At 42.1% G+C, this 12,848-nt stretch overlaps 1 protein-coding gene across 1 annotated transcript in view; it reads right to left on the bottom strand.

The window, feature by feature from the left end:
* pole (polymerase (DNA directed), epsilon) overlaps positions 1-12,848 on the bottom strand; it is a 125,261-nt gene that overhangs the window by 102,070 nt on the left and 10,343 nt on the right. Inside the window, exons 7-13 of the mRNA XM_068005940.1 lie at positions 8,674-8,812; positions 7,996-8,076; positions 7,421-7,528; positions 6,175-6,285; positions 5,820-5,905; positions 3,737-3,856; positions 2,809-2,941 (exon numbers count right to left, since the gene is read on the bottom strand). Of these exons, the coding sequence (XP_067862041.1) occupies positions 2,809-2,941; positions 3,737-3,856; positions 5,820-5,905; positions 6,175-6,285; positions 7,421-7,528; positions 7,996-8,076; positions 8,674-8,812 (778 nt within the window). The remainder of the gene's footprint in view (positions 1-2,808; positions 2,942-3,736; positions 3,857-5,819; positions 5,906-6,174; positions 6,286-7,420; positions 7,529-7,995; positions 8,077-8,673; positions 8,813-12,848) is intronic.

Below are 12,848 nucleotides of genomic sequence, written 5' to 3'. Positions count from 1 at the left end.
GCAACTCGCCAAGGCTTCTTCGACAGCACCTCCCAAACCTGCGACCTCTACCACCTAGAATGACAAGAGCAGCAGGCGCATGGGAACAACACCACCTGCACGTTCCCCTCCAAGTCACACACCATCCCGACTTGGAAATATATCGCCGTTCCTTCATTGTCGCTGGGTCAAAATCCTGGAACTCCCTTCCTAACAGCACTGTGGGAGAACCGTCACCACACGGACTGCAGCGGTTCAAGAAGGCGGCTCACCACCACCTTCTCGAGGGCAATTAGGGATGGGCAATAAATGCTGGCCTCGCCAGCGACGCCCACATCCCGTGAACGAATAAAAAAAAAATTATTTTCCTCCCCATCCCCAATGCTTGCCCTTACCTCTTAGTCCCCCAACTTTGCACAGCCTGTCTGTACCTCCTGCCCAAGATCCACAAATAAGACTATTCTGACAGGCTCCAATTCAGCTTGCTCCTGTCCGACCAAACTAGACTTGTATCTTAACTTGATTGTCATGTCCCCCCACTGTCCAGTCCACACCCACCTACACTTATGAGTCTCCGTATGCTCTCCGCTTCTTTGACAATTTCAAGTTCTTTAACACTAATTGTCTCCTTTTCACCATGAACGTACAGTCTATCTACATCCTCTGTCCTTGCAAGAATAGCTTCCAGGTCCTCCATTACCTCTTCAAATAGTGGCCCAAATAGTTGCCATCCACCATCGGCTGAACTAGTTTTCATCCTAAACAACTTCTCTTAACAAAAAATGTTGCTATACGCCCAGTATGCCTGTCTTTTGTACACTATGCTCCAACCCTGCTCATCCCCCCTTACCCAGTTACATTGATAATTGTGTCGGTGCTGTTTCTTGATTCAGCTCCAACCTAGAGAATTTAATTCTTGGATTACACTTTGTTCCAACCCACTTTCAGTAAAAATTCATTCTATTTCTCCTAGTTCCTCAGACTCTTGTCACATCTGCTCTGATAACTCCACTTTCCACACCAGAGCTTCAGAAATGTCATTTTACTTCAGGGGATGTGTATCTGTTCCATTTCCTATGCCTCTACTCTCGATGATGACAGAGCCACTGTCTTCAGCTTCTATACCATTGGTTTCTGTGTTAACCAGATCATTTGGTACCACGTATCCCACCCCAAGCAGATCTTTCCATCCCCCCTCTGCTTCCCAGCAATACAGCTTCCTTAGAGATGCCCTTGCTCATTCTTCCAACATCCCAAGTTCTACCAGTCATCCTCTGGCAATTTTCCATGCAATCACAGATTACAGGACTACTTCGTTGAATGTCTCAGTTCTATCCACAAGTCTGATCCCAACTGTCCTGTGGTTTAAGCTCCCTTCTCATCCCAATTGTAACATTTCAATATTCAGCTCCTATACTATTCCAGACAAGCGCAACTCAAACTTCAGGAACAGCATCTTCCTTCTGGGCACACTGCAGCCCTCTGGTCTGAATATACATTTTAGCAACTTCAGATTTTAGCCATCTTCTCCATTTTCTTGCCTACTTTTCCCATCCATCTGCCACTTTGTTCCCCTTCATTTTGTAATCTGTTTTTAAAAGAGTGCATCTTGCCAATGCCATTTTGTTGCCTTACTTTGCTATTTTGATGCCCTTTTGTTCCCTTCATTTTTTCACCGCGCTACTAAAATGATCTCTGCATATCCATTACCAGTTTTCACTCCTTCCTAGTCTCTTAAAAATATATTTGTAAGCCATTAGGTTTATTAACTTTCTCAGATGGGAGTTTGGAGCCAGCAATACAATAATGTAAGATGTTTGGCAGGTCAAACATCTTACGTCACAGGTGTTAATAGGCTTCACTTTTACCTGTTCTTCTCCCCCCCCCCCCGCCAACTCATTTTTTCAGCCCTATGAAAGGCCTTACTTACCTTCCTTTAGGGTATTAGCTTTCGCTCAGTGGAAACACGCCGAGTCAGAAAGTCATGGGTTAAAGCCCCACTCAAGCACATGAACTAGGCTGACAGTGCAGTATAGATGAAGTGTCATCTTTCGGATGTTTAACTAAGGCCTTCACTGTCCCCAGAGGTGAATCTAAAAGATCCCATGCCACTATTCGAAGAAGAGCAGGGGAGTTCTCCTGGAGCCTTGGCCAACAATTATCCCTCAACCAACATCACAAACAGATGACCTGGTCATTTATCTAAATTGTTTGTAGGACCTTGCTGCTCACAAATTGGCTGCCGCCATTCCCTACATTACAACAGTGACTACATTTCAAAAATAAATAATTGGCTCTGAAGTGCTTTGGGATCGCCACAGGTCGTGAAAAGGGCTATATAAATGCAAGTCATCTCTTGACAGTTCTGATGATGGCTTACACCTGAAACGTTAAGCTGCCTTTCAGGTGCTGATGGATCTACTGGGTACAACCAGCTTTTTCAGTTTTTCCCACCTAGTTCTGTAGGCTTCCTGCTACATTCTCAGACCAGTCGTTTACTAATGCAGGCAAGCTTATTTTTAATATACTTGATCCATCCAGCCAGCCTGATTTTTATTCCTACCTCACGTTGTTGCCACTTGGAGAGCCTTGTTCCATATAAATTTAATTTTTTTGAAATAGCAATTGCTTTTACCTTATGCGAGCAGGTTATGAAATGCCAAAAATATTGACACCTGGGTGGGAACGGAGTACCCCTTAAATTCCACCAATCACTAGAAACTAGGTTGAGACCACGGCAAACTTATTTCCATTTAACAGCCTGACTACACAGAAGATTTTGAGGTGCCTCTGTACTCTGGCATAATACTACCTATCTGCTGTTGTTACCTGTGGTTCCTCAGTGGCCATTCGACACATATCTTCAGGGTCCAACTCCACAGGGTCATATCCCAGTTTGGCCTTAGCTGCAGCCTTCAAGTTCTGACTGCCCACGGGGAGGTAACTGTCTCGCTTCACCCACCTGGCACGAAAACAGCACTCAATTTAAAAATGTAATTTCAGTCCAACATCAGCCCAAACGGGGAGGCGGAACAGAAAGAAAGAATGCAAGCAAGAAAGCCAGACAGAGAGAGAAAGAAACTGCTGTGTGCACCATTCTGGACATGTGAAACAAAGAATACTAAAGGCAAATGTATCCACCCTCTTTACTTTTCAACATATATGCTCAAGATAAATCTGAGCTTTTCACAACAATTTACTCCAAAATGCACGTGTTAGAGAAATCATTGCCCACTAACTCCTAATAGGTGGCAATTTGTTTGTCTCCCTTGCTAAAGGACATTTTGCAATTGTTCAAACCTCATCAGCAATCTATTTTAGGAGTCGTTTAGTGGCCACGCGTGTGAAGTGCACAGGATCCATTTCCTTTTGGGAGCACTAATGCCAAGGTCTGTGAAGGTTCAGAGTAGTTCACTGACAGTCAAAGTTCTGGTAAGATATGGAAAGGACACTGGGTCATTGCTCACAAAGGCAGCAGAGACTACTGTCCTCAATCTCAGGCTAGTACTTTAATGAAGGTTATATCTGTAACAATTGTTGCTGAAAAAATGGGGTACATTAAAAAGTTTTTAAAATGTTCATGGTGAAAGATGTCAATGCTGGGGAATGGAACAGTTTCCACTTTGGGGACATTAACTGTTGACATTAAGCACTCCTAACAAAATGTACTCAATCTCAAGACACCTATATTAACCCTGTTATAATTAGGTTTTCTTGTAGCAATAAAGCCACAACTGTATCGGCCCAAATTTCATACCTGTAGCAGTCCATGTGAATGCTCTGATTGGCTTTGAACTCGCCCTGACTGTCCTTCTGAAAGCCAATTTCTTTGTACATATTCAAACCATGCACCGCTGCTCGTGTCTCCACAAAAGGCCTGGAAAACAGGTATCAAATGCAAATTACAGTTCTGAAGAAATCCTTATACTTACAATCCTTCACTCCCCAGTGCAAAATAGCATCACTGCTGCAAATGTTAGCAATAGGCCAGAAATCGGGCAGAGCGGCGAGGCAATAGTCACTGCCGCTCCTGCGAATTAAATTAACGAAATTACTTACTGCGGCATCGAATTACTTGAATTTGAACTCTAAAAAAATTGTGCGCTATCAACCCAGCCTCTGAGCAGCATGAGTTGCCATGGCTGGAAAAGTCTGAGAGGAGAAGACACGCCCACAAAATCTGTCAGGAAGAGAAGTCACATCCACAGATTCAGCCTGCATTACTCAAGCAGGCAAGCAGACTTCATTCATTAAAAGTTAGTATTCTGTATGTAACTGTAAATAAAAGTTTAATTTTATTTAATTCAATTATTTCTGTGGCTTTTTATTAAAAAAGAGACAGAAGGGAAAAGTAAAAAAAAATTAATTTTTTAATTTAATATTTTTTTAAATGACCAAAAACTATTAAGTAATATGAGACTCCACATTTTTTAAAAGTTAATTTTTAAGTTGTTTGGCAGTTATTAAGACTTAATCTAGACCTGTATTTTTAAGCATACCTGTTTGGTGACGTAGTTACTTTCCAGCTGGGCAGATAAGCAAGTTGCCACTTTTTCATTGATTTCTCTGATTGCAGCGTGCAATGTCCCTTTAATTCAAAGCTGTCATATCGCCGGCGAACCACTAGGAGCGAGTTCCGGATTTCCGCGTTTCACTGCGCATGTGCGAACACCAGAACTTGCTCCTTCAATTCGCCACTAACAATGGAGTGCGCTGTTGAGCTCCTCCGTTGTTTCGGGAGCGATTTGTGTCCCAATGCATTTTGCATTCTACCTACAGAGTGGTCGTGACACCTAGTGACAGGAAATCAGTATTGCAACTAATAGGCTGCAAATGCAGAAAATACTTTTCAATGCCAATCTGGTAAGTTCAGCTTCCACCTAAGTACTAAAGAAAGATGAAATGAAAGCTTGGATTGGATGCATCCCTGTAAAAAGGAATTATGCCTTAGTAGTAGGTTTTATTTCTAGCTATTTTTAAATCTACCTAGACATGAAAGCTTTATTATAATAACTATACATGAAATCCCATAATATTCAGAAGAGGTCAGACAAGCTATTACATATAATGAATTGTAAGTTAATTGGAATATTAGGAAAAATTTGTAAAAAGGAATTTGCACAACTCAGGTACATATACACAGGCTATGTAACAGTTTACCACCTGCAGCAAGTCGAACTATAAAGTACATAGTAATACCCTGTACTTGCTTAAAAGCTGTTCATCTCGAACTTCTTCCAGTTCTGATGAAGGGTCATCAATCAGAAATGTTAACTCTGTTTCTCTCTCCACAAATGCTGTCTGACCTGCTGAGTGTTTTCCAGCATTTTATTTAAGTACATAATAAGTGTTTATTTTAAAATCTTCAGCCCCCTAATTGTTGATCCAACACGTTCATTGTGATTTATAATCCCATTCATTTTTTTTTAGGGTGGAGAGAGAACAAAGGCAATGAAACTGGATATTCAGGATTATTCTGAGTTCTCTGTATCACATTACTGCAACACTTCTACGGGGCAACTGATTTATCACAGCCCAACATCGCACAACAAATCCTACAAATCTCCACATTTACCTCGTGCAGTGCAATTTGCTGCTCAAATACTATATATTTACATAAAAAGGTTGGTTGCTGTGATGGAGGGACTGCAAGATCCTAGGAAAGGGTGAGCTAGATTGGCTGAATTGCTTCTCTCAGCTAAACTTATCATTGAGAAGAGGCAGTGAAAATATCAGTTTGAGCAGATCTGAACAAAACACTTGCCCTTCTCCCTTCCGAAGCATGAGTCACTGCAGTATGAACAATAATAAAAAAACTAAAGTGAAAACACAACACTCACCAATCGAAAGAGTCACCGTTATACGTCACAAATATGTTGGGTTTAGTTTCTTGGACATGTTCAAACCATCTCCGAATTAAGCTTGCCTAAACCACAATAAAAAAGTAAAAGTTCACAGTAACTACACCTCACCAGCAGTTCGCAGAAGTTAAATCTTTCGCGAAAAGTGACTTCTATAAAAGGAGGAAGACAGAAACCAGACAGAAATAGGCACCTATGAAATAGGGTCTCCAGTCAAAAATGGCTAACACTACATACATTCTACAGCTAGACTTCAGCGTAAAAAGCTAAATCACCAAACAAAACCACTTTCAAAATGCACAGCATTCAATCAAATCAAACAGATTTCACCCACCTCATTTGGTTCATTGAACACACAGAAAGGGCCCTCATATTCTGGCTTTGGTGTAAACTCAAAATCTTCAATATCTTCAGATACAATTTCCCTGTTTGTGATTAAATAGCCCTGAAAATAGAAATACAACTAAATATTACTCACATCACTTATCTCCCTGTACACCACTCTGAGCAACAGCTGATAAGACTAACAACTTGCATTTATAAAGTACTTTTAACATGGAAAAACATCCCAAGTCATATCAGAGGCACAATCAGAAAAAATGGATGCCAAGCCAAAGATGGAGTTATTAGGAGGGGTGACATAAAGCTTGATAAAAGAGGTGGGTTTTAACAATGATCTTAAAAGGAGGAGAGGGAAGTGGTATGGGGTATAATGAGGTAATTCCAGAGCATAGGGCCTTGGTGGCTGAAGGCTGCCAATGGTACAGAGGATGCACAAGAGGCCAAAGTTGTGTTTTGTTTTGGTGGGGGGTGGCGGGAAGAAGAGAGAAAGATTACATTGATAGGGAGGGGTGAGGCCACAAAGGGATTTAAACACGAGGATAAATATTAAGTTTAAGGTGTTGTGGGACCGGGAGCCAATAGAAATCAGCAAAGACAGGAGCGATAGATGAGCGATTGAGACTTGGTGTGGGATAGGATACGTGTAAGAGAGTTTGCATGAGCTGAAGTTTCCGAAGGGTGGAGGCTGGGAGGCCAGCCAGGAAAGCATTGAAATAATCTAGTTGGAGGTGGTAAATGCATGGGTGAGGCTTTAAGCAGAAGGTGGGCTGCTATGAGGCGATGTTGCAGAAATGGAAGTCAGCGGTCTTTATGATGAAGAGGATATGAAGCTCAGCTCGTTGTTGAATAGGATGCCGAGGTTGTGAACAGTCTGGTTCAGCCTGAGAGAGTGGCCAAGGAGAAGGATGAAATAGATGGCAAGGTTGCCGAGTTTCTGGTGGGGGCCAAAGACCATGGTTTCAGTCTGCTCAGTGGATTCTAAATGCAAAGTTGTAGATTCAAGCTGTAGTGTTGACTAATGCAGTAATTAAATCTGTCCTTTTCTTTTCCCTACTCATTATAGCTTGGTGGATTTTCTGTGACCCACTCTATACGGTTGACATTAAATTTTTTTAAAATGTAAGAACTGCACAGCGAGTTTCCTGATCAACCTGCTCTGCAATTTTAGCATTTTCTGTTTTTATTTTAGAATTCCAGCATTTGCAGTTGGCATTTTTATTACAAATACCTAAACAAACCTGTCCATCAATCATGTAGGAAATCATCATGATCTGGTCATTCTCAGCATCTGGAAATTTTAGTGGCAGTTTTGTAGTTTCAATGTCAAAAGCCAAAACAACAGGATCCTGAAAAAGACAAAATAGTTTCTTTAAAAAAAAAATCTAAATATTCCATTCAAATCATTGTCAAATCATCTAAAAATAAAGAACACTTGTACAAAAACTAGCATAACTCATGTTTGCTATGAAACTGATATTTCTACAAGTTTCTAAAATGGAAATTACAGACAAGAAGTTCCATTTTGAAGAGAGAGTTTTTTTTAAAAAAAGTGTGCTCATTAAAAATAATTCTGGCATTTTGTTCCTTTAAGGCATAAATGTACTAAATTTGACTGGCAACTTTACTTTTAAAGAAACTGCACACACACCCTTACATTTACAATGGAACTATATTATACACAGATCAGTTGGGAAAGACAAAAGGAAAACTTGCTCATAATTGGTGTTTCATACAAACAAAGGGCTTCATTAACCATAGGCAAAACTTGCTTCTAATAGATTTGGATGCATCTGTACATTCATACACTACTTACTGGTCGTTCAACCAAGTCATCCCTACGTATGATCTCAGGAGGATAGATACCACCACGGATTCGAATATTATACCAATGTGCCTGGAAATTAAGATAAGAGTCAACGATATAAAGAATCCTGATCAATACATAATCAGGTTGAAACGGTCAAAAATAGATTAAACTACAGAACTACCTTTCTACTTGAACAAAGCTTTCACAACCTTGCATCACTCAGATTTCACATAGATAACTACAACTACCTTTAATACCAGTGGCAGTCATCTAACAGGAGTCACTGGCAGGAGAATCATGACACTAGAATTCTATTCCCAATAATCTCTACCTCAGAATGAAACCTTACCCGTAAATATCTGTTTGGAAAAATAAAATCCCGTGTTTGCCCAATTGAAAAAGGAGACTCGGCCACAGGAATGCTTTCACGCAACTTGTGCTTGCTCAGTCAAATTGTATTGACAGAAATCTGGGAACAGGTTACCAGCTAACCTCTTGGCCACAGTTGGCACAAGGCCCAGAAATAACTGTGGGCTGTGGAGGATGGGAAGGAATTCACAACTTCACAGAAATTATGAACCAATCTTTGTTTCAGATTCAGTTAATATTATCACCGAGTGATAATATTAACTGCTCGAGTTACACATCAGCCAGTAAATACTAACAAAATATCAGTGTACTCACCACTTGAATCTTCAGATCAATGGATACTCTGACATGATAAGGTACATCGTATTCTCGGATATCAATTATGTTTTCCATCTGATCAGAAATCTTCTTGGATGTTCCTTCCTCTTCGGTCACACTACCCCCAGCCAAGGCACTACATTACAAACAAATAACACCAAACGTAGCAAGAATTGTCACAAGATCCTATTCAGTGCATGAATAGCTTTATAGAAACTTACCTACATACCAACTAGAGAAGGATTCAGAAATTTATTAATGAACAATCCACAAATCACAAAAATCATTAAAAAATAAGTGACTAAATGTTGGTTTATTTGTGATTTTGGTGTGCACAGTTCTTTCCTATCCTATTTAGGATGCATAGTTTCTCAGTAGTTGGGAAAGGACAGCCAGCTTTTGTCCAGGTGCCTTTCAGGGGGAAACAGGAGAGAAGACACACCATGAGCATGTAGCCCATTATACTACACCTTCCACACTGCTTGGGTACAAAAATGTGGACAACATCTACACTTGGTTTTTTTCCTTGAGAACGTAAGAAATAGGAGTAGGAGAAGGCCATACGGCCCCTCGAGCCTGCTCCGCCATTCAATAAGATCATGGCTGATCTTCGACCTCAACTCCACTTTCCCGCCCGATCCCTGTATTTCTGGACTCCTTTAGAGTCCAAAAATCTATCGATATCAGTCTTGAATATACTCAACAACTTAGCATCCACAGCCCTCTGGGGTAGAGAATTCCCAAGATTCACAATCCTGTGAGTGAAGAAATTCCTCATCTCAGTCCTAAATGGCCGGCCCCTTATCCTGCGACTAATCCCCCGAGTTCTGGACTTTCCAGCCAGGGGAAACAGCCTTTCAGCACTACCCTGTCAAGCCTTCTCAGAATTTAATATGTTTCAATGAGATCACCTCTCATTCTTCTAAACTCCAGAGAGTATAGACCCAGTCTACTCAATCTCTCCTCATAGGACAACCCTCTCATCCTAGGAATCAATCTAGTGAACCTTCATTGCACTGCCTCTAAGGCAAGTATATCTTTCCTTAGGTAAGGAGACCAAAACTGTACACAGTACCCCAGGTGTGAACTCACCAAAGCCTTGTACAACCGCAGCAAGACTTTCCTACTCTTGTACTCCAACCCCCTTGTAGTAAAAGGCCAACATACACTTGCCTTCCTAATTGCTTGCTGTACCTGCATGTTAACTTTCTGTGTTTCATGTGCAGGGAAACCCAAATCTCTGAACACCAACATTTAATAGTTAATTTAAAAAATATTCTGTTTTTCTATTCTTCCTACCAAAGTGAATAACGTCACATTTCCTCACATTATACTTCATCTGCCACCATCTTGCTCACTCACTTGAACTGTGTATACCCCTTTGCAGACTGTGTCCTCCTCGCAGCTTACCTTCCCATCTAGCTTTGTATCGTCAGCAAACTTAGATACATTACATTCAGTCCCTTCATCTAAGTCATTAATACAGATTGTAAATAGCTGAGGCCCAAGCACTGATCCTTGTGGCACCTCACTAGTTACAACCTGCCAACCCGAAAATGACCTGTTTATTCCTACTCTTTTTCTGGGGTCCGTTAACCAATCCTCAATCCTTGCTAATATATTACCCCCAAACCCATATCTTGTCCAATAACCTTTTGTGTGGCACCTTATCAAATGCCTTTTGAAAATCCAAATATACTATATCCACTGGTTCCCCTTTATCTATCCTGCTAGTTACATCCTCAAAAAACTTCAATAGATTTGTCAAACACGATTTCCCTTTCATAAAACCATGTTGACTCTGCCTAATCATATTATGATTTAAGTGCCCCATTATTATCTCCTTAATAATGGATTCCAACATTTTCTCAACTACTAATATCAGGCTAATTGGCCTATAGTTCCGTTTTCTCTCTCCCTCCTTTTTTGAATAGCGGTGTTACATTTTCTACCTTCCAATCCACTGGAACCGTTCTAGAATCTAGGGAATTTTGGAAGATCACAACCACTTTGATCTTTATCAAGTGACAAAATTGTTGATTCCTTCAGAGCGAGCTGCTAAATTAGTTCAGCTCCCTTACATCGTCAGACAGGAACACCTCCCAGCTAGTGCTTCTGACAACAGCACTTACTGCAAAGTTGAACTAACTGAAGCAGATTTCAAAATAATTGATTTAATTTTTAGTGTTAATATAAAAGTGTGCTCAACAAGATAGAGTGCACAATTCAAGGAAAAACATTGCAAGTCATTCATTTTAAAACTGCTTTTCCACTATCCTTCTCAAACCCAGACAGACATTATGTGCCATCATGCAGCCAAGAAAGCAGGCAGGTGACCTGTGACCTGTCCTGAAGCCCACAGAAGCACAGTTGCTTACAGCACAGGCACAGGCCTTTCAGCCCATTGCGTCTGTGCCGGCTCTTTGTAGAACAAATAAATACTTACAAGTTCAATTAAAAGTTTAAATTTTTACGTTTCTGTCAGGCTTCAGCAGAAAGAGCTGCTGTAACAAGTTAATTGGTTAGCTAGATTAAACTGGTACTTGAAGGTGGAGCAGGCCTGACTCATCTGAGTCACAAACTGTAGAAATACAGAGGCCCGTCAGTGTGAACTGCACGGTGTGCGGACTACACAGTGTGTGCTGCTGAGAGTTCGATGAGTGTGGGAGTTCGGTGCAGTGGGGGAAGGAGGTGCTGCTTTGCCTTGCTTTACCTGACTTTTTCCCCAGAGCGGCAGTGTACCTGAGAGTAGAAGACTGAGATTGGGGAAAAAAAGCAGCAGCAAACCTACAACAAGAGAAAACTACTGTGCGACGTCACAGGTGAGGCAGGAGAGTCCAAGAGGTGAGCACAGTACAAAAGGGGAGACCTAGAGCGGGAAGAGAGTCTGAGAGTCTAAGGCAAGTCATGGCAGCACAGCTCGCACCCGTGATATGCTCCTCCTGCACTATGTGGGAAGTCATGGACACTACCAATGTCCCTGGCAACCATGTGTGCAGGAAGTGTGTCCAGCTGCAGCTACTGGCTAACCGTCTTTCGGAGCTGGAGCTGCGGTTGGACTCACTGTGGAGCATCCGCGATGCTGAGACTATCGTGGATAGCACGTTCAGTGAGGTGGTCACACCGCAGGTAAAGACTACGCAGGCAGAAAGGAAATGGGTGACCGCCAGGCAGAGTAAAAGGACTAGGCAGGTAGAGCAGGAGTCCCCTGGGGCCATCTCCCTCTCAAACAGATATTCTGCTTTAGATACTGTTGGGGGAGATGGCTTATCAGGGGAAAGCAGCAAGAGCCAGGTTTGGGGCACCACGGGTGGCTCTGCTGCACAGGAGGGGAGGAAGAAGAGTGGCAGGGCTATAGTGATAGGGGATTCGATTGTAAGGGGAATAGATAGGCGTTTCTGCGGCCGCAAACGTGACTCCAGGATGGTATGTTGCCTCCCTGGTGCTAGGGTCAAGGATGTCACGGAGCGGCTGCAGGGCATTCTGGAGGGGGAGGATGAACAGCCAGTAGTCGTGGTCCATATCGGTACCAACAACATAGGTTAAAAAAAGGGATGAGGTCCTGCAAGGTGAATTTAAGGAGTTAGGAGATAAATTAAAAAGCAGTACCTCAAAGGTAGTGATCTCAGGATTACTACCAGTGCCACGTGCTAGTGAGTATAGGAACAGGAGAATAAACCAGATGAATGCGTGGCTGCAGGGATGGTGTAGGAGGGAGGAATTTAGATTCCTGGGGCATTGGGACCGGTTCTGGGGAAGGTGGGACCTGTACAAGCGTGACGGGTTACACCCGAGCAGGACCGGGACCAATGTCCTTGCGGGGGTGTTTGCTAGTGCTGTTGGGGAAGGTTTAAACTAGAGTGGCAGGGGGATGGGAACCTGAGCGGGGAGTCAGAAGGGAATAAAGTTGAGAGCAGCAAGAGAGGGGAAGACCCAGGGGAAATCTACAATACAAATAGTACAAACAGTTGTTCAAGAACAAGTGAAAGGGAAAAGCGTAGAGCAGCGGAAAGAAAGTGTACTTTAGGCACGAGAGATAAAATAAAAACTAGAAGGTGCAAGGCGATTAACCCAGCATCAAAGCTGTGGCAGGGGGTTGGGAACCTGAGCAGGGAGACAGAGGAAAGCGTGTCAGGAAGGGACAGAAGGTATGGAGAAAAAAGGTAAAGTGT

Source organism: Heptranchias perlo, chromosome 25, assembly GCF_035084215.1.
Source record: "Heptranchias perlo isolate sHepPer1 chromosome 25, sHepPer1.hap1, whole genome shotgun sequence".
Lineage (NCBI taxonomy): Eukaryota > Metazoa > Chordata > Chondrichthyes > Hexanchiformes > Hexanchidae > Heptranchias > Heptranchias perlo.
This window is presented reverse-complemented; position numbering and strand designations above follow the sequence as displayed.